The following is a 21,502-nucleotide window of genomic DNA, read 5'->3' on the forward strand; positions in this document are numbered from 1 at the left end:
ACAGAGACAAAGATACCTGGGTTCCACAGGTCATAAGTGCAGAGAAAGGGATTCAAGTCCAGGCTGCCTGGCTCTGTTGCTGGATTCTTAGTCGTCACTAGAGTGACTATCCTTGAGACAGGCAGGAAGCCAGCTCCAGACTAGGGACAGACTAACCTAGATTCCCATAGAGCTTGACAAGACAGGGTTAAGTCACCAGAATTTCCTCCCTTGAGTCTAGAGGATGTCATATTAAACAGCATCCCTTGAGTAGTATGAAAACAAGAGATGGGGCAGGTGTTTGGTGCAACCAGTAAGATACTCCCTGCCAATGTGCCCAGGAAAGCAGCAAATGATGGCCCAACCCCCTTCTACTCATGTGGGAGACCCAGATGTAGTCCCAGGTTGCTGGCTCCTGGCTTCATCCTGTCCCAGTCTCAGTCATTACAGTCATTGGGGAATGAACCAGTGGATGGAAGATATCTTTCTTTCTCTATTGCTCCTTTGTCTCTGTCAGTCTACCTTTCAAGGAAATAAAAATAAATCCTTAAATAAAAGATGTTGCTTAGGACACCCACATTCTGAATTGGAGTGCCTGGATTCAAGTCTCAGCTCTGCTTACAATTCCAGCTCCCTGCTAATGCACATCCTGGGAAGCAGCCCTAGTGGGGTTCCTTGTGTTCCCATGACAGACCTGGACTTAGTTTCAGATTCCTGGCATTCTCCTGAATCAGCCCGAGATACTGCAGGCATTTTGGAAATAAAACAGCAGATGGAAGATCTCTCTTTGTCTCTCTGCCTTTCAAGTAAAATGAAAACGAAGCAAACAAACAAACAAAACAAGAGTTGGCAAGTATTGCCAAGGGTGTGGAGAAGAGGGAACCTTTGTACACTATTGCTGGGAATGTAAAATGGTCCACCCATTATGGAAAACAGGTTGGTGAGTCCTCAAAAAATTAGCAGAAGAATGACCATAGCATCCAGAAATACCACTTTAATATATATATCCAAAGGATATGAAATCAGTATTTTGAAGAGATGCATACAGTCCCATGCTCCTAGCATTATTCGCAACATCCAAGACATGAAAGCAACCTAAATGTCCATCAGTAGATGAATGGATAAAGGAAATTCTCTCTCCCTCCCTCCCTCCCTCCCTCCTTCCCTCCCTCTCCGTCTCCTTCTCCTTCTCTCTCTCCCTCTCCCTCTCTTTCCATCCATCCACAATGGAATGCTATTCAGCCAAAAGAAAGAAAGCAACCCTGCCATTTACAGCTACTTCGATAAACCTGGAGGGAGTTATGTTAAGTGACTGGTGACAACAGAGGTTCACAGAGCAAGACAAAGGCTGGGCTCAAGGCCAAAGGAGAGCTTGGGGAGGAGTTTGGGTGATGAAATGGGAAGCCAGGTCCAAAGAGGTGGATGGAGCATGATGCTGAGTCCTCCAGGCCCCAAAGTCTCGGCAGCTGGGACCAGAGAGATCAGCCTTGACTCATGCTCCCCATTCCTCACTTTCCTTAACTGTAAAGTGGGTAAAAATGCCTGCCCTCTGAGGCTTCTGGGGGTTGAAGGAGGTAGCACATGTGAAGTGTGTAGCAGAGTACCTGGCACATAGGTGCCATGTGAGCAGTAGAAGGAACTATTCCCACAACATCTGTTATTCCCATTCATAGGAGCATACTTTTGAGTACTGTGCATGCTTTTGGGGTGTGGGAAACTCTGGGTGGGAAATGGCAAGGAGCCTGCTGGGCTCCAGACCTGGCCGTAACCCATGAGGCAGAGCCTTTCCATGAGCGGCAGGTTGGGATGGTGGTCAGGACCGCAGACCACAGAGTCAGCCAGATCCAAATCTGAATCTGAGTCCTGACCCCACGGTTGATTACCAGTGTGTATATCTGGGTCTGCCTTCTCATTGCTCTGTGCCTCCGTTTCTTGTTGTGCAATATGGGGATGCCTGCCAGTGGTACTCACTGCACAGGTAAAGTATTTAGAATTGCACTACGTTGGCTTTAATTATTAACGTGGACAGTGGAGAGCTCAGCACCTCAGATCCACATAAACTCCAAAGAGGCTGTTATGACCACTAGAGATAAGCTCCCCTTGCTTTGGTTGAATTCCCAAGGTGGTGTTTAGCACATGGATGGCACTTCCCACTATTTACCACTAGATGGCAGACATGTTCTTTCTTGTCCCACGTGGGCCGGTCAGAATCAGAGGTCAACAGGCCTGAGATGGAAAGCTACCTTTCCTGCTTTCTCCTTTACTTCTTATATGGTCCTCAGATTAAAGAAGCTACTCCACATAAGTCCTAAGCGCAGGACCTGGTACATGGTAAGGCTTCAAAAAACCATTTGCTATCCTTCCTTTCATTGTCAGTTCAGTTTTACAGAGGAGGGATCGAGGCAGGCAGGGTAAGTAGGCAGGCAGGGCTTAGATGTCTAAGCCTGGCCTGGTGCTGATTGCGAGTTCAGCATCTTTCCCCCTGAACCTCATTTAGAGGAAGCATTGGATACCCTGGGCACATTTCAAGGCCCCCCTGTGTTAATCTTAGTTCTGTGGCTTCCCTCTGGCTCTGCCTCTCTCTCATTCCCTGTGTGATCCTAAACCAATTGTTTAGTCAGCCAGAACCTGTTTCTCATAAGTATAATAGGGACTATAACACCTTTCTTATCTGGGGGGGTATTTCAGGAACAGCAACTCTATGAGAGTAGACATTCTGTGGATGGTCTTTACTGTTTTTTTTTTAATTTTTATTTAATGAATATAAATTTCCAAAGTACAGCTTATGGATTACAATGGCTTGTTGTTGATACCCCACCTGTCAGCTCAGCTGGAGGATGAATTCCTTAGCTCCTCCCCTGTGCCTTCCTTTCCTCTAGAGCTACAGCATACCCTCATGGAGCCCACATCCAGTACTTTCTGATCTCTATTCATCTCTGGGGTAGTTCCACCCCAGCGTATCTTCTTTCCTGGAAGCTGTGGGGATCTGGGTGCTGTCCGTCCCCTCTGGGGTCCGTGTCTGCCAGAGCTTCTCACCGTGGACCATGTGACTTGGGCCCCGTCTCCTCCCTGACGGTGCTGCCTCAGAAACCAGTCCACAGATTCTTTAGGCCCTGAAAGACACGTTCAGCCCATAAACCATCTGGCTTCAGCTGTGGGTTTCTCACTGGCTGTGGGATGAAGAGACTCGTCCTGGGTGCCTGGGACCGTGGGGAGGGAGACACAATATGAAGACAGGGTCTCAAAGGTGCATCCTTGTTCACAACAGAACAGCTCTGGCTCCATCTAATTTGGGTTTGGGGGCAACATAAAACGTCCTGGTGCTAAAGGAAACCATTGAGGACAACGCCTGTGCTGCGGGGAGGGAGAGTTTTGAAATTAAAGTGGGAGGGAACCTCCAGGAAAGAGAATATGTTGGGGAGTGTATTTTGAATTTAGTTTCCAAGGAAAATGGAGTTTACCTTTTCAATTACAGTGATTTGGGGGTTGTGTAGAACCCTGTTTCCTAGCACCCATCATTTGGCCAAGTGAGCCTGATCCTGTGTTTCTGAGCTCAGTGGGGCCTGGGGCCCTGCCTCTCAAGATTTTGCCCTTTCTGTGTTGTAGTGCCCTGGTTCCCAAGGACCATTCAGGAGCTGGACAGATTCGCCAACCAGATCCTCAGCTATGGAGCAGAGCTGGATGCAGACCACCCTGTGAGTCCACTGCCCTTAGAATGAAGCTGTTCCTATTCTCCCCTCACTCCCCACCCCCTTCCCTGCCTCCATATTCTACCTTGGAAAAATTTGTTTCCTTACTTTGTCAACAAATGTTTATTGAGTTCCTACTTCAGTCAGGACTGGGAGGTCAAAGATGAACAAGACGCCATCATCATCACCATTACTGTGGCCACAGTTATTGTTGGAGCAAATGTGATCACTGTCCAGAAACCATTAGCTCTCTATGGTGCATGAACACACACATATGATCTTTATTACTACCTCTGTTCACTTTATAAAAGCAACAATCAAGGGCTTGGGAAACACTAAACTCTACTAGCATCTCTGCCCCCTGCAGGGGGCAGTGGGGACCTGTGACTCTGGAATTGGATCTTTAAATCTGAGTGGAAGATGCTGGTGAGACAAGGAAAGGGGCACCAGAACACAAAATGCAAAGACAGAGTCCTGAATGTATCAGAAATATAGTGGGAGTGGCTGCTTGAGGTAGGAGGAATGAGGATGAGATTTGAAGCTGGGGTCTGGGTTCAAAAGTCTGGTAGACCAGAGAGAACTTGACTATGCCCCGTGTTCAGAGCAGCAGGCCGTTAGTGGTTCTGAGTGGAGGACAGGAGGGGACTTGCCCTTCCTGCCTGTTCCCTGCAGGAGGCCCTGAGCAGGAGCGGCTCCGGTGGTTCTCATGCAAGCCCTTGGGTGGGGATTGCTGCTTCCACGCTGCCTTTCCTTTATTCTGTGCTGGGCCAATGACTCCATGCCTGTGATTTGGAAGCTGTTCACACTAGCAAGGGTTTCAGTGTGACCTAGGGAGCGTCTGTTTTTCCTTGGGAGCCTGTTTTCTTCTCTGTGTAGGAGGAGCCTGCCTCCCCCAAAGGGCCCTTTTCAGTAAGCAAAGTGGAGGTTTCCACCTTGCAGCCAGCATAGAGATGCTATGGGCTCAATGGTCCTTCCTAAGGCCCTGTGCTTAACGCTGGTCCCTGAGAGTTTTAACCCTGGGCTCACAGTGCAGAAAGACAAAGGCCTCACTGGTGGCGGAGTTCCAGACCCCTCACAGACACTGGGGGCTGAGGGAGGCTGGCCTTTGAGAATGTGAACAACTGGTGCTTGTTCTTATTCAAATACTAAACCCCTGAGAGTGAAAATCGAGAAAAGCAAGAGGAAGAAAATGATGATTCATAATTCCAGCTCTTTTTGTTTTTCGACCTCTACCATTGTGCAATTTTTAGTAATAAGAAAATGTTTCATAAACAAACAGAAGTGAACTCCTTTCCATCCTCCAGACTTTAAAACAAACAAAAAACACCTATTACACCATTCTCTCCTAAAATAATCTATACTAATATTTGGGCGAGCCTCTCTTTTTCCACCCCCCTTTCTTTCCCGCTCCATAAGTTATTGTATAACTTACTACCTGGCCATGCCATGGCTTGCTAACTAGCAATACCATAACACACAAACCAGCCCCTAGCAGCATGGCTACAGGAGCCTACAAGGCTTTTGTGGCTGCAGTAGCCCTGATGTGAACATGCTGGCCCATGCATCTTCGTGTAAACTTCCTATGGCTTCCCTGAACATCCGTTGTGAAATTAAATTATTCTTAAACCAAGGAGAGAAATTACTTTAAGTCTCCTAATACATGTTACTTAGGCACTCTCTCTGCCAAAAACCTGAAGACATGCTGACTCGGCTCCACTCTTCCATACGTGATGCTGTCAATTTCTGCGGAGCCCAGGATGGCAAAGCCTGCTGCTCCATGGGGCCCCTTGGCAGGTCCCTTTCTGCTGCCCTAGGTGTCAGCCATGCTAGCACAGCAGTCCCAAAGATGTCTTTTCTCAGAAAAGCTCTCTGTGGATTTGACCCAGCCCTCTCCCACCACACCCTGTCTCCTCCCATGGGTCTTCACCCCCTACTTATTTGGGGCAGTGGGGAGATGAAGCCAACAGAGAGGCAGACATTTCCTCCCCTTCAGTCTCTGTGTCCTTGCAGAGCAGCCAGGCTGACCTTAAAATCATCTGGAATTTGTTTCTCTGTGCAAGCCCAGCCCAATCCTTGGCTCCCTGGCCTCAGTGTCATGAATTTTTTTCATAAAAATACAACTTATCAGGTACACAGTCCCCTGAAGAGGAGGGACCAGGCTCTCTCTGTTCCTTGGTTTTCTCATCAGATCCTGGGAACCTGGGCCAAGGACAAAGCAAACCCTCCAGGGTGCTTCCCCACAGCCCGGCAGGTCCCACATGCCTGGCCTCAGTGTGGGAACTGCAAGCAGACACCAGTCCGAGGAGCGAAGGGGGTGTTCTTCCCGAAAGGAGCCTCTGTTCTTCTCTGTCCCTGTGTGTTCTGTATGATCTCTTCGTCCCCTGACCTCCTGCCCTTGGCAGGAAGCACCGATATTTGACCCAACATCTCACATTAGGGCCTTCAAAACAGCCACGTTCAGAAATCGGGAAAAGAAAGGATTGTTTCCGAAATGCAGTGTCAGGGGCATCTGCCTCTCGGCTTTGAATCAGTGGGAAAGTTAAACAGGGCGGCTCAGCTTCCCCCTGTCCGTCTAGCCCCCTTGCTTTGGTTGCCAGTCTCTCTCCTTCCTTCCTTCCTGTCATCTTTATGCAGCCAATGGCATGACTGTGCCAGGCATGATGCTAAAAGCAGGGCATGCATTTTTTAACTTCTGTGTCCTCACCACTGTGGGAAGGCTGTGCTTTTCGTTTTCAGATGAGAAGTCTCAGAAGGAGTGGGTCATGGGGTCTCCTGTGGAAGTGAACTGTTCCAGACTGTGTATGGGAAAGGGGGATGAAGTGATAAGCGAGGCACAGTCCCTGCCCTCCAGGTGCTTCCAGTTGTAGAGGAGCAGGGGACGGGCTGTCCACCCTTAAAGAAGGTGCCAGAGGAAACTCGCATGGCAAGCAGAGCCTTGGCAATCAGAATCCAGCTGGCTCAGCTTACGTCCACTTACAAAACAGGCCCCCGTTCTCTGACCCTTCCAGCCTCTGTCCATGTAGTTCCCTTTACCTAATATGCTTTTTCTCAACATGTCCTCTGTTCTTTCCCCTACTGGCAAATCTCTATTTGTCTTTTAAGGCCCAACACCTATGTCCTGCCTCCCTGTCTCCTCCCAGGGCTTAAGCCCTTCCACCTTATTGCTACAGGAAACCCGTGTGCATGTTTTAGTAACAGGAACTGTGTGCATATTTCAGTGCTGTTCATGATTGCCTTGCATTTTACACTTTGGGTCCAGAGATCAGATCACAACAAATTCACTTCCTCATGATTTGTAACCTCATAGGTGGTACAAGAGCATACAGGAGCAAAAAGGCCTTAGGTACATTTGCAAAGCAATCTGTGACGAAAATCCCGTAGTGAAAGAGAGAACTACTGCATTCTACAACCCCATCTTAAGCATATACAAATCACATTATCTCATTTGATGCTTTGAAAAGTACTGCAAAAATGAAATCCATTCAACCTAATGTTACCTCATACTTGCGTGTAAAACCTCTTTTTTCCCCACAAAATACTTAGCACCATTCTTTTGAACGTTAATGCTCCATAGATACAGTGTAGGAATTAGTTAACTGATAACTCAGAAAGGTACACACCCCCGAGGTTTAATGAGTCAGCATATGCTGTCAGCTCTAAGATCACTGTGAACTGGAATGGTTAGGGATGACTTCTAGAAACTGGGAGATCTGGGTTGAGTCCTCTAGCAGCCAGGGTTGATGAATGTTTATTAAACCGTTCCCAGAGCTCTGTGACCTAACCCAGTAAAAGTTTACTTCCAGTGTTTGGGCCAGTAGGGAAACTGTTCTCAGTCTTTCGGAGATCAGCATCTTAGCCATCTCATGGCTGTACCCTCCTCCAGCTACTGGGACGCCTCATTTTCCCAGTGCCTAGGAGAAGAGAGAGTGAGAATTGCTCCTCAGAAGTTAAGATGGGCCATGTCTGCAGGTAACTCAGCTCACATCACTTCACTCCAGTTCCACTAAGTCGCATGGACACTTCTTACTGCCAAGGAGAGTGAGGAAAGCATCTTAGCGATGTTCTCTGAAAGGAAACAGGAAATATATTGGGGGAACCCCAGCAGTCTCTGCCACACGGACCTTAATCCCAGATATCCTGGTCCTGTTTACTTGGCACCTGACCTCAAGTCCAAGGTGAAGATCTGTACCAGGGGAGTTTTCTGGTGAATAAACTATCAGCCAACCCAATTTTCCTTCTTATGTATTTTTGGTTCTTGAGCCAAGAATCTCAAGTGGTTTTTTAATTTTTCAAGGTGTGGTATTGACACTCCTAATTCTTCAGAAAATTCTCCAAGTACAGAGAAGGCTACATTTTACAATGGATCTCTCCTTCCCACCCACCCAAGCTTCTCCCCAAGAGAAGCCCATCAGAGTCCATTCCAAAGATCAGTCAGCCAGTTGAGTCATCAAAGACTTTTCTCACTCTTATAAGTTGTTCTACATAAACATAATTTTAAAAGACTAAAACATGATTGTGAAGCAGGCGTAGATACTGGTTAATGTCTCAAATGATTGGAACCCTGCCATCCATGTGGGAGACCTAGATTGGGTTCCTGAATCCTATTTCTGGCTCTGGTCCAGCCCTGGCCTTGCAAGGATTTGGGGAGAAAAATGGGCGTGGGAACACTCTTGTCTGTTTGTCCCTCTGTCTTTCAAATAAGTAAATAAAGCTTAAAAAATTGAAAACCAAACATAATTGTCATATAGATATATAGTGAACATCTGTCAAAGATACATTTGACTCATATAAGAGGGATGATGACATTAACAAGAGATAGTGAGGCAAGATGAAAAGGTGGGTGCAAAGAGAGATACACGAAATAAAATAGACACGATCACTGAGAAATCGAATGCTGGAACACAGCCACAAAGATGGATGCACAAATGATTAATATCCCATAAAGCAAAGAAACCATAAGTTTGAGTGATATCTGTTCTACAAGACAGAAATCATAAAAAAAAATTTCACAGGTTATATATCTTCTAAAAGTCAGAATCCACTTTGAAAAGTCTGAACTTTAATAAGTAGAAAATAGGAAAGTACTTAAAATGTTTGTGGAAAAATGAAGTTAAAAGATAAGCTCATTTGGGTGCAAACTTATTTGAAATTCATGTGTATTGAAGTCTTTAAAAATTCACAGAAATGCATGTCGTGAAACAACTACCCATGGATTTCTAAATTCTTGCACCAAAATAAACATCTTTTAGCTCCATTTCCATGAACTTTTTGAAGTCCCCTACTATGGGTCCCCCTAGAGTAAATAGTGTGAGCTTGCTAGACTTGATGTGGCACATGGTAAGGTTGTTTTGCCTTTTCTCCCAAGTTTTGCAAAAGTTTCCTTGACAGCAATTACTCAGGGATATGCTGACTATAGATGCACTGATCCAATGATAAGTAAGACAAACGGGTTGCTGAGTTGAATTATTGTTAATCAGCGTGGTGACCACCTAAAAGGAGAAATGTGAGGTTGCCGAGGGAATGTATTGTAGAAGGAAACAAATAAATTCTGGAAAAATCAGAAGTCTATAAAAGTGAAGTTTAAACCAAGGTAGGAAAAACAGATAGTAGTTTATTGATCAAAAAGAGGGAATCAAAGAGGATTTCAGTTGGAGGGAATAGCATGTGTGAAGGCCTTGATATGGGAAAGAGGAAAGAATTAAAACAAGACTAATATAATTTGAGCACCCTAGGAAGGCAAGAGTGGCTAAGAGCAGAGTTGGAAATATAGAAGGGCCAGATCACATAAAGCCTTGTGGACAGACTTAAGGGTTTTGAACTTTATTCTCAAAGCAATGCGAAGTCATGGAAAGGGAACTGAACTCACCAGATCTGTAAGGTGAAGTGGACAGGGTGGAAGACCAGCTGGAGAGCAGTGCAGGCAGGAGATGATGAGGACCTGCGTGAAGCTGTGGCCGGGAGATGAAGCCAGGACAGACACAGGTGTTTGGAAGGTGGATTGGCTGAAAACTGACTCCTGTGCATGAAGGAAGAGAGGGAAGAAGTGAACAATGACTCCCAGCCCAATGGCTTAGGCAACCAGGAACCCGAATCCTTGCCAGAATAGACTTATTTAAAATTTTTTATCTTAATTCTGATTAGTTTTTTTAACAGATTCAATGTGATTTGTAGATACAATTCCAAGAACATACTCATATTACCTGTACCTGCCCCCCTCTACCCTCCTCCTTCCCCATTCCAGAACAGACTTTGGGATTTATTGATAGTGACTACGGGCAGTAACACAGAAGTGAGCAAGGAAGGGGTCCTGGTCAGCACTTCCCCTGGTCTATGGGTTTGAAAGACTTGGCTTAGAGTTTACAGGTTGAGGATGGCAGGTGCTTAAAAATCCATTTGAACCTTGTCTCCTGCGTGCCATCTTCCCCAGTGAGCATGGGAATTATATGAAACAAAAAGCTTCCTGCTAATGGCCTAGGTACAATACACAGAGTAAGGTAAGAATCCTGAAGAATTGTTTAAAAAGCTCAGAGGTGGATGATGGGGTTCAAAAATGGCCCACTTCAGAATATATTACTTTTCAAGTTCTGAGCCGGACTACTCTGCTTCTGAATTTTCCAAAATTTTGCACAAATGTATCATTCTCTGAGCGCCTTCTATATGATCAGGATTTTATCTGCTGCCCTACCTTCCTCACCTAATGTAATCCACATGACACCCTGAAATATACATGAACAACAATCTTGTTTCCCTGATGAGGAAGCTAAGGCTAGAGAGGCAAGCTGACTGACACAGGTCATGCTTCTAGTGAATGAATTAATTAATATCCCAGGCCAGCCTTTTTGACTTTATAAACCCGTATTATTCTTCTCACCAGCTTAGGGATAACATTTCTGAGGTTCAACACAGCCATGACATCAAGAAATCTTGAAATAAACATCTCAGTCTCTAAGAATACTTGGACGTTTTTCTTTATAGCCTCCCTCTCCTCAAAACCCTGCCCACACAAAAATCCACACCCCTCAACACCACAACTAAAATTTACGAGATTAAGGGAAGGGCTAGCATGCAGACTTCAGGTGATGTTACAACTTTGCATCCTATAGAACTCACTCTGCTTTCTCCCATCTTCTCTTCCCCCTGCACCCCTCCCCCTCAACACTCCTTCACCAACAATATATTTTCCTGTCAAAACATACTTGGTTACATGCAGTGCAACCAAAATTGCTGCTATTAGTTTAATTGAGACAGGGTGATTATAAATAAATTACATGCAGTGCTATCGAAATTACTGCTATTAGTCTAAATTGAGACAGGGTGATCAGTCATCACCAACTGTAGCTTAATTCTGAATGTAGTCCACGTGGATGACCATGGAGGCCCCATTGTCACTTGGCAGCCCAAGAATGCAAGGCCAAATCCTTGAGAGGCTGGGCTTCATAGCCACAGATTTCTCTGACCACAAAGGAGGGCCAAAGTCCCTAGAGACCCAAGGAGTCCCTAGACTCCTTGCAGGTTAATAATGAACTTTTTACAAATCTAGAGCTGGAAAGGACCACAATTAGAAATCATCTCACATGGATAATCTATGTAGTATATTACATATGTGTGCTCTGACACATATCAATGTGTGAATCTTTAGGCATATTCCCAAAATAATTTGAGATGGAGTTTTAATATTATTTGGCTTTTTTAAATTATAAAAGCAATCTGTATTCACCACAGGGAACCTAAAAAGTAGGCATGGTATCAAAGAATAAAACAGTCATTGTTACCCACTTCCCCCACTATCCTCAGGTAACATTTATTAGAGCTTAATGTTTCCTCTGTCATTTCATCTAGATGTTGATGTGTTCTCTGTGACATAGTTGATGCCTTCTGGATATATAATTTTGTATTACGCATGATGCAAAATTTCCACAGGTGGTAAAATCTTTAAGTCACCTAGAGAAGGCCCATTAGAGACAAGCAACAGAGCCGAATGGGGATGAAGAAGGATTCTGGGCATCCCCTTTCTGGAGGAAGCATGTAGTAGAATTCTACTGACTTCCACTCACATTATTTATTTGTAGTCCTAAGTACAAAAATGCTACAGATAGCTTCAGCAGGTAGGTCCCCCAGAGGGCATGTTAGCGCTGCTTGGAACCCAAACCTGGTGCCCACATTTCTTACCACATCACCCCAGACTAACTTATCTTCATCCAATAGAAATAAGGACCAATGGTGATTTAAGTTCTCAGATGCCTAAGCTTTCTTATCTGTAACTAATGATTCAAAAACCATTCAGTGCTATAGGGCAAAGAACAGGGTTATACTTTGCATTAACCATGCCGTGGAATCTTTTCTACTCTGAAAAATCACTTACTGTAACTGAGATTTAAGTTTGAAATTCAAGTGTATAGACAATTTGCTTTACTTTTTCAGTAGGAAGTATTTGGATTTTTCTATTTCTCAAAATTTATCCTATGAAACTCCTCTCCTCCCTTCTCGCCTCGCTCTTCTCTTCTTTCAACAACTATCTGTAATTCTTTCTGTGTGCCAGGCACTCTAATTTTCATATGAAATTGCATTACATACATTGACCTCTGGTTCTTGGCAATAACTGATAGGCCCTGATATGAAAGAAACAAACAAATCCATCCAGCTAATCAAGTAAGCAAGTGAAACAAAAAGCAATGTCTAAAAATCATGGAACATTGCATTTTTAAAGATTTTTTAAAAGCCTCGTTTAAATATTGTGCTCCATGACACAAGTCTTAGTTTTCTATTCTTTAAAGCCTTTGTTTGGAGGGATGATGGTGCAGAGGAATTGTATGCTAAAGTGGTAGATGGCACAGCTACTTGGGAAATTTTGGTGGAAGCAGGGTCGACAGGGATAATAGCAATCTCTTGTCTCACCAAGACTCAGATCACAACATTTTTGGAAAATGCTCTTTGTATCAATGGAATCATTTCCTACTCAAGGATGTGCCCCACACTCAGCCCTAAAACACAAACTTGACCTCTTTTTACTTCGAAATGGGTTGCTTAAAATTGCTGGAAAAGGGCTGCCTGCAGGTCAGCCCAGAGGAGAAATCGCCATCATCCTTTTTATGTCCCAAGACAGAGTTCTCGGTGAGTGGAGTCTCTGCCAGGTTGTAAAAGTTGACAATTATTGAGGTGTAGTGAAAAGAGCAGGGAACTGGATGATCCAAATCCTGGCTTCACCTTCACCACGAGTCCGCTTCGCTGAGAAACTTGTTTATTCTGGAAAGAAGGAGATAATCATGCTGCTCTACCTTGCAAGTTTGTGGTGAGCATTATAAAAATATTAAGTGCCGAGAATGCTTGAGGGTACTTGGAAAAGTCTGTGAGAAAATGGAATTAAGGAGTGATGCACATTTCCCATGAACTTTTAAGATGTCTCATAATTGGCGCTCAATAAATGATATTTTAAAAATTTGTAATATGTCAGTGTACCTATTTGTTTATCATGAAGGTAAGGGGCAGAGCTGTTGACCTGCCATTTTGGCTGGGAATTAAGTGGACGTTATATATTTTCATAATAGGCATCTCTTTACTAACATTGCCCAATTTAGCAGGCTTATATGTTAGACATGCAGTACATGAGATTTCCTTCAGACCAGAGTACGGCTGTATCTCGTCTTCATGTTGGAATCCACCGGCAGGGAGTCTTGACCTGAACTGAAGGTGTCACAATAATGTGTCACTCACACCATGTTGTGGGACAGCTTACCCTAAGTTTCACTAAGACAGTTTTTAGGGTAGAAAAAGCGGAAGGATGCACATATTTCACAGCTTGAAACTTCATTGATGGCATACACAGAGGGGCCAAGACTCCTTCTAAAGTCTCCAGGTGTCAAAAGTCTCCTCTCTTCTAGGGTTTTAAAGATCCTGTGTACCGAGCCAGACGGAAGCAGTTTGCTGACATTGCCTACAATTACCGCCAGTAAGTGCACCTCTTCTGGTGGAGAGAGCCTACTCTCCTTTGACCTAGGTTGGAAAATCCTAACACAGAGAGAGTTCTATCTTCTGTATGCTTGGATGTGTATGGTACACGCATGTGTGTGTGTGTGTGTGTGTGTGGCTAAACCCTCCCATTAACAGCACATGTTAAAAGAACACTTGCCACTACACCAAACAAAATTACCCACCATGCTGAGGCCCAGCTCTCTCCCTAGTTTTGTTGTCTAATTATGCAATGTCTGAAGTAATTATAAAAGGCCTCATTCCTGAATAAAGCGGCTTCGGGTCTTCTCCACATTAAACAGGGAGTAAAGAAAAAGGGAATCATTTACATTCAAGAAGGAGCTAGCTCCTTTAGTGAAATAATGAACCATTTGAGATTTCAGGCCAGCCAAGCTTCAGTGGTCTACTTTTATCTGGTCTGACCCAGCTGTGAGGGGCAATTTTAGGCTGGCATTGTTATTTTCTGTCTGGGATTTCATGTTCCTCCCCTCCCCTATGTTAGCCAAAAGAAAATGCAAATATGAAACATGCTGTTTGGGAAAGGAATTGGTTTGTTGTTTTGAGTCCTCAGAAACTACACAATGCTGCCGTAGGATACTTCAGTGTTTGGGGGACAGCGCCATTCCTGAGTTAAGGGAAAATAAAAGACATGCACAAGAAGACAGAGTTCATCCAGAACACTGAGGTTGTAGCACTTCAACAGCTCTGGTAGAATATCAGGGAGACAGAGGAGATGATGGGGCTTTGTCTACAAAGTTACCCCGCAAAATGCAGAATGTCCTTCTCTGAATGACTTCCGCCAATGGAAGGATCCAGAACCATGCTGCCCATGGTGAGATCTAGGCTCGTCTGAGCCTTGGCTCGGGCAGGGGAGGAATCAACCCTGAATCCTCTCCTCTACCCCAGCGTGGTCAGGCGGACACCATCAGGTCAGTGTCAGGTGAGAACATAGAGTCTTCTCTAACAGTGAACACACTCTTTATCTGCTTGCTGTGTGTCTGCGGCTTGGCTAGATTCTGTCTGTATGTAATTTCCTTTTTTTTTTGTTTGTTTGTTTGTTTTTTTTTTTAAACTTTTATTTAATGAATATAAATTTCCAAAGTACAGCCTATGGGTTACAATGGCTTCCCCCCTCCCATAACTTCCCTCCTACCCGCAACCCTCCCCCCTCCCGCTCCCTTTCCCCTTCCATTCACATAAAGATTCATTTTCAATTCTCTTTATATACAGAAGATCAGTTTAGTACATATTAGGTAAAGATTTCAACAGTTTGCCCATATAGCAACATGTAATTTCCTTTTGTCTTCATGATCTCACTCCTTATTGTTCAGATGGGGATGGCAAAGCCGAAAGAGATTCAGTAACTTGTCACGGTCGGTCATGTAATGGGTAGAAGGTGACATAATCTGATTTTAAACTCATTTGTTTAGCTCTAGGCTGAGGGCTGGAGGGCACAGGCAGGCCCAGGACTCAGTGCCTCATTCTCTCCTTCTGACTCTCACATCCTGGGCTTTGACCCTGCTCCCAGGCATTGGTCTCATCTCCAGTGGAAATGGTCCCCAGGGCCTCCAAGCTGATACTGCCACCAGATTGGAGGTTCTCTCTCTTTACAATAAAGTTAGCCAGGGTTTATAATTGAATCTCACTAGTTCTGAATAAGGACATGGGTCCATCTTTCAGCCAGTCACTGTGGCTAGGGAAAATGAGACATCCTCATTGGCTGCGTCTGGTCATATACCAGCTCTGAATAAAAGGGGTGGAGCTTCCTTTCATCTGACTATCTCTAAGAAGGGAGGAAGATGCTTTACTGGAAGAATGAGGAACAGATAGTGGGACCCTGGAACAGCAAATGTTAACTGGGGGCACATCTTGGTACCCAGATGTTACCATCTCTTGAAATTTGTTGCAGAAATAGCAGATGGTTTCCTTTATAATGAGAATCAGCTATGTTGATAATGATCAATTATACAACGATTATTACTTGTCAGTACCACTGGTAGGTACTTTATCCGTGGTGCAAAAGTGCCTCAAAAAGTTTGAGGGAATATGGAATTAAAAAATAAGTTTATTTTGACAAAATAAATAAAATCCATGTTTTCTCACTCACTGATGAGGTGAATGAGAAATTCGTATTTCTGTGAATTTTTTGAAGACCAATCTTATTTATTCATTTATTTATTGACAGGCAGAGTGGACAGTGAGAGAGAGAGACAGAGAGAAAGGTCTTCCTTTGCTGTTGGTTCACCCTCCAATGGCCGCCACGGTAGGCGCGCTGCGACCGGCGCACCGCGCTGATCCGATGGCAGGAGCCAGGTGCTTCTCCTGGTCTCCCATGGGGTGCAGGGCCCAAGTACTTGGGCCATCCTCCACTGCACTCCCTGGCCACAGCAGAGTGCTGGCCTGGAAGAGGGGCAACTGGGACAGAATCCGGTGCCCCGACCGGGACTAGAACCCAGTTGCTGGCGCCGCGAGGGGGAGGATTAGCCTATTGAGCCGTGGTGCCGGCCCAATCATATTTATTTTAATTTTACCTATGCCCTGCTAAGTCAGGCATTATTAGCTCTTGTAAGAGTTGCACGCACCGAAGCTCAGAGCTTACTAGAAGGGTTGAGGCCGTACATCTAGGACATGGCAGGCTGAGTATTGACGTTGTCTTAGTTTCCAGAGTCTAGTACATACTCAGGCAGGGCCTTGCCTGTTAGTCTTTCACTATTCCCAGTGCCCTTGAGCTTTGTCTTGCTTTCCAGTCTCAAGCAAAAATCTATCGGCCAGCGCCATGGCTCACTAAGCTAATCCTCCGCCTGCGGCGCTGGCACACCGGGTTCTAGTCCCGGTCGGGGCGCTGGATTCTGTCCTGGTTGCCCCTCTTCCAGTCCAGCTCTCTGCTGTTACCCGGGAGTGCAGTGGAGGATGGCCCAAGTGCTTGGGCCCTGCACCCATATGGGAGACCAGGAGAAGCACCTGGCTCCTGGCTTCGGATCAGTGCAGCGTGCTGGCCATAGTGGCCACTTGGCGGGGGTGAACTAACAGAAAAAAGGAAGACCTTTCTCTCTGTCTCTCTCTCTCTTTCTCACTGTCTAGCTCTGTCTGTCAAAAAAAAAAAAATCTGTCTTCTTTCCCTAATTCCTCCCCCACCTCTCTGTAGAAAACAGCAGTGACTGCGTCCATGATCTTGGAGGAGTTACAGCTCTGAAAGGACAGGAGGGAACTGGTTTGCAGCCTGATGCTACTCTGTAACTCCGTGATAAACAGTATCACTTTGTCCTAGACTTGCTGTCCCCTGTAAGGGAAACAGGCCTGCAGCCCAGGGAGCAGTCACTGGGCTTTAAGGTCAGGCTTTGGTGTTCATTGGCTTTCACTATTCGGAACACTGCTCAGGACCTTTCCAACTAATGACTCGTAAACAATACTTTGCATCTATCACCTGGGAAGCTTCCGAAGCCCCAACACACTTCTCCAACACACTCAGGACCTCTAGGGCAGGATCCAGCATATGTAGAAGTGTAGACAAGAGTGTCTCCTACCTTAGCACCAATTTGTTTATTCATTTGTTCATCCCCCTTTGTTCCAATATTCATTTATTTATGTTTGATTTAGCATTCTTTCTTTTTTTTAATTTGACAGGTAGAAAGTTTGATTTTAATTTGACAGTGAGAGAGATAGAGAGAGAGAAAGAGAAAGGTCTTCCTTCCATTGGTTCACTCCCCAAACGGCCACTATGGCCAGCGCTGCACCGATCCGAAGCCAGGAGCCAGGTGCTTCTTCCTGGTCTCCCATGCAGGTGCAGGGACCCTCCACTGCCCTTCTGGGCCACAGCACAGAGCTGGACTGGAAGAGGGGCAACCGGGACTACAACCCGGTGCCCATATGGGATGCCAGTGCCACAGGTGGAGGATTAACCAAGTGAGCCACGGTGCCAGCCCCAGCATTCTTTATTTTTTAATTGACAAAATTTGTATATATTTATGGCATGTATTTAAACACCTTTATAGTTTTCCAGGAACAAAAGATATAAAATCTAGATAGAACAGGATATCTTGAACCCATAGTCCACCTGTCTAATACAGTTTAATTCACAACTATAATTACTTAAGTTGACATAATACAAGGCACTGCAGTTGCTTTATCTGAATTTAGATGTCTGAGCTTAGAGGATGTAATCTTCAGTTGGCAGAGTCCCCCCTGTCTTTATTGGTTGTTTTACGCCTGGCCCTTGAAGGTAAGTGAATTTCCACCTGAGCAAACAATTGGAGAGTTAGAGGAGCAGAAAAGCCAAGTCATTTCTCAAAATCTTCAGTGTAACTGATGAGGTGAGTGCTTATTCCCTTGCTGAATCAAATCACTGTTTCATGTGAGAAGCCAAAGCGACAATGTTTCCTATATTAAAGGGTAGAATTTTCCTCTTTCAGATAAGTTATGAAATCCACCAGAGTCAGTGGTGGCAGCTCACAGACACCAGACCTATTTCTGCTTAACCCTCACTTGCACTTTCAGCCCTCACCTTGCCCTGCTGGAAGCACAGAATTTTCCATGCTTGTGTTCTAGTGGGCAGCCTATTCCTCGAGTGGAATACACGGAAGAAGAGAAGAAAACATGGGGCACGGTGTTCAAGACCCTGAAGTCCTTGTACAAAACCCATGCTTGCTACGAACACAACCACATTTTTCCACTTCTGGAAAAGTACTGTGGCTTCCGTGAAGATAACATCCCCCAGCTGGAAGATGTTTCTCAGTTCCTGCAGAGTAAGTCCACATCAGGTTCAAAGGCCCAGCAGGGAGTGGGGGTGGAAAGGCGAAGGGAGGACAAACACAGAGATGAGGGTGAGTGTGCTTGGGGTAAGACACCCTGCTTGATTCTCGCAGGAAGAACTGAATCGTACCTTGGTCTGCCTTCCCTCTGGTCTCCGCTGTCAATCTACTTCCATCCAAGCAAATAGGAATGATTTTGCCATTACAGGTCCCTGAAAAGTATTTTCTTTACTACTCTAAGCCCTGGGTATGCCTGGTCAGAGCTCTCCTTGCAACTCCTGTTGTGTTAAGAGATGGCTATAGCCAGAATGCCTTGGATCCTCTCTGCCTGGGTGAACCTGTCTCAATTTTCTTACCTGTCAAGTGGAGGTTGTATCAGCTGTTCAACTTTTCTCACAGGCCGGTAGTGAGGATGCAATAGGATGTTGCATATTTTGGCAAATAGCATAGTGCTGCACATGTAGCAGGTGCTCAGTGAAGTTTGCCTGAGTTAGAATCTGAGTAACTCAGTGGGGTAAATATATTATCTAGGTTGTAGGTTTACTACAGAACTTCCAGGGAAGATAGGTGTTCTTTTCACCAGGAAGGCAGCAATTCAGCAAAAGTGAAACAAAACAGTCAGCCATCTACTACGTGCCATGTAGCGTGAGGAAAGGTAGGGTGACGTAGAACAGGTGTCAGAAATGAAGAATTTCCTATGCAATAGAATTGTGCAGAGGTAGGTAGCTGGAGTAAGGAGCCAGTGAATTACATATCTGGAGGGAAATTGTAGAAGGATGAGTTGATAATAGGCTAGATGACTTTGTGTTCCTTTTCGATTTAAAGAATCTTCTAAGATATAGCAAGGAATGAGAATCCACAAAGAGTTAGCTCCAGCCTGGAAATACAGAGAATATGAGAGAGAAACAAAGGAATCCTAAACATATTTTCCCTAATCATCCAGGTCACCACAAGTTAGTAACACTAGCAGTTGGAGAGTTACATAACTGTAATTAAGAGAACAGACTCGGAAATCTGACCACCTGTGGCTTGTTTCCTCTCTGTGTCTCAGCTTTCCCAGGTGTAAAGTGAGGATCATAGGAGTGTCTGCCTCATAGGCTTATTGTGAGGGTTGGTGTATGCAAAGTGCTTAGAACAGTTGTTTGACATATGGTAGGTAATATATAGTGTTAGCTATGACTATCATATATCATCATGACCACTGTCATCCTTCTTCCAAATTTGGAACAAATTGACAGAAATAGAAACCAGAGAAAGCAGATACAGGAACAAAAATAAGTCCACAGAAAGCTATTTAAAGAATGTGATATAGATGTATAGCCAAAATGGACTTCTAGTATTTTATCCCCTTTATTTCCTGCTAATTCACAATGAATGGCCCACTACCATGGCCAAGAGCACACCAGAATGTGCTCTTCTGTGGGTTGTCAAGAGGGAAAGAACAGTACAGAAAGGGTTACATGAAGAATATTCATTTCCTCTTCCTCAGTTCTCCAATCAGAGAAATCACTTCTCCTTATGGGGTGGTGTGAGGCGCAGTACAGAATTCTGGGAGTCCTCCTTCCACATTCTTGCCCCCTGGGAAGCAGAGTGAAAATTGGCTTCACATTCTGGAAATCCGAGAAGTACTGAATGCATGTTTAGCCTTAACAAACACTAACGAAAGCTAGGATTTTGGGGTGTTTCTGATGTGCTAGACTTTGGACTAAGTTATTTCATAGTCATTAGCACTTTTGATCCCAGGAACATTCCCAAGAAGTTTGTACTTATGTTTTTTTACATGAGGAAACTAAGCTCAGGTGTGCGTGTGTGTGCGTGTGTGTGTGTGTGTGTGTGTGTGATGCAAATCACCTGTCCAGAAGGCAGTGGGTCAGAGATTTGAAGTTCCCTTGGCATCAGGGCTCATGCTCCTAGGAAGTTGCACATGTGAGAGCCACTTCTGTGTCTTTAGGCCCTCTGGCTCCATTGTGATGGGCTTTAAGTTATCTTTTTTTTTCTTTGCTTCCCAGCATGCACTGGTTTCCGCCTCCGACCCGTGGCTGGCCTGCTTTCTTCTCGGGATTTCTTAGGTGGCCTGGCCTTCCGAGTCTTCCACTGCACACAGTACATCAGACATGGGTCCAAGCCCATGTTCACACCTGAACCGTGAGTAATGCTCTCTGCTACCAGTTGCCTGGTGAGCTCCCTCTTGCTGCTCCCGGAATTTGGGTTCATCACAGGACTAGTCACTGGGATTCTTTGATGGTCATACTAAGAAAGAAACCCACCTATTCTGGACATTTCCTCTGTCCAAATAGACAGCACTCAAGAGACATTCAGACCTCCCCAGCCCATGGGAATAAGAGGTACCATTTAAGCTCCAAAGTCAGAGCTGTGAAGTTCCATATGGGAACAGGAATAAGAGGCAACCAAGCTATCTCAACACCTAAAGGTAACATCTACCTGATTCTAAACGTTCTTGGCCTAGAGGTAGAGTGACTGACCACTAAACTTCTCCTTAGTCAACATCTTGGTCAAAATGAATACAATTATGGAAAAAATAGGATGCCCCAAATTATTTTTCTCTGCCCACAAAGTTCATTGCTACAAATCAGAATAGGCCTGCTCCTAATGGATTTGGCACTTGCAGTATCAAACAAAGGTAGCTTTTCTTCCCTGCTTGCTGTGTTCTTCCAGATTAAGAGTACAGCAGTTTTCTTTTTAAGTTGCCACTGGGAATAACTCAGCCTATTGTGTCTGCCTAGGGAAACAGATACCAAGATGAGGACTTTGGGTGGAAGTATTCATGACCCACAGTTCACTTAGGTGTTAGAGAGGACGCTCATAGAGATACTGGCTCACTGTCCTGTTGTCCACACTGGTCATACCTCTAAGACCTGTCTGTGACTGGTGTACTCTTCCTAGTGCCTCCTCTTTGCTTTTCTTTCCACTTTTTTCTCTTATTCCTTTCTCTTATGTCTTTTTTTCACCTGACACCAAGCTCAGTATATCATTCATTTTGGGGAGTTAAGTCATAAGCCTAAATGAGTTGCTTTCCTTCTTTCTACTCATTCCTTTTGTTTAAACACTGCCAGTTTGGTTAAACCCACCTCCCCACAAAGGTCCATGATTTCTGTCTTC

At 44.8% G+C, this 21,502-nt stretch overlaps 1 protein-coding gene across 1 annotated transcript in view; it reads left to right on the plus strand.

Annotated features, from left to right (window-relative positions):
* The window catches only part of PAH (phenylalanine hydroxylase), a 62,816-nt gene that overhangs the window by 28,153 nt on the left and 13,161 nt on the right, over window positions 1-21,502 (plus strand). The window contains exons 4-7 of the mRNA XM_062203018.1: window positions 3,586-3,674; window positions 13,547-13,614; window positions 18,180-18,376; window positions 20,392-20,527. Coding sequence (XP_062059002.1) covers window positions 3,586-3,674; window positions 13,547-13,614; window positions 18,180-18,376; window positions 20,392-20,527 — 490 coding nt within the window. The remainder of the gene's footprint in view (window positions 1-3,585; window positions 3,675-13,546; window positions 13,615-18,179; window positions 18,377-20,391; window positions 20,528-21,502) is intronic.

The sequence above is a fragment of the Lepus europaeus genome, chromosome 10 (assembly GCF_033115175.1).
Source record: "Lepus europaeus isolate LE1 chromosome 10, mLepTim1.pri, whole genome shotgun sequence".
Lineage (NCBI taxonomy): Eukaryota > Metazoa > Chordata > Mammalia > Lagomorpha > Leporidae > Lepus > Lepus europaeus.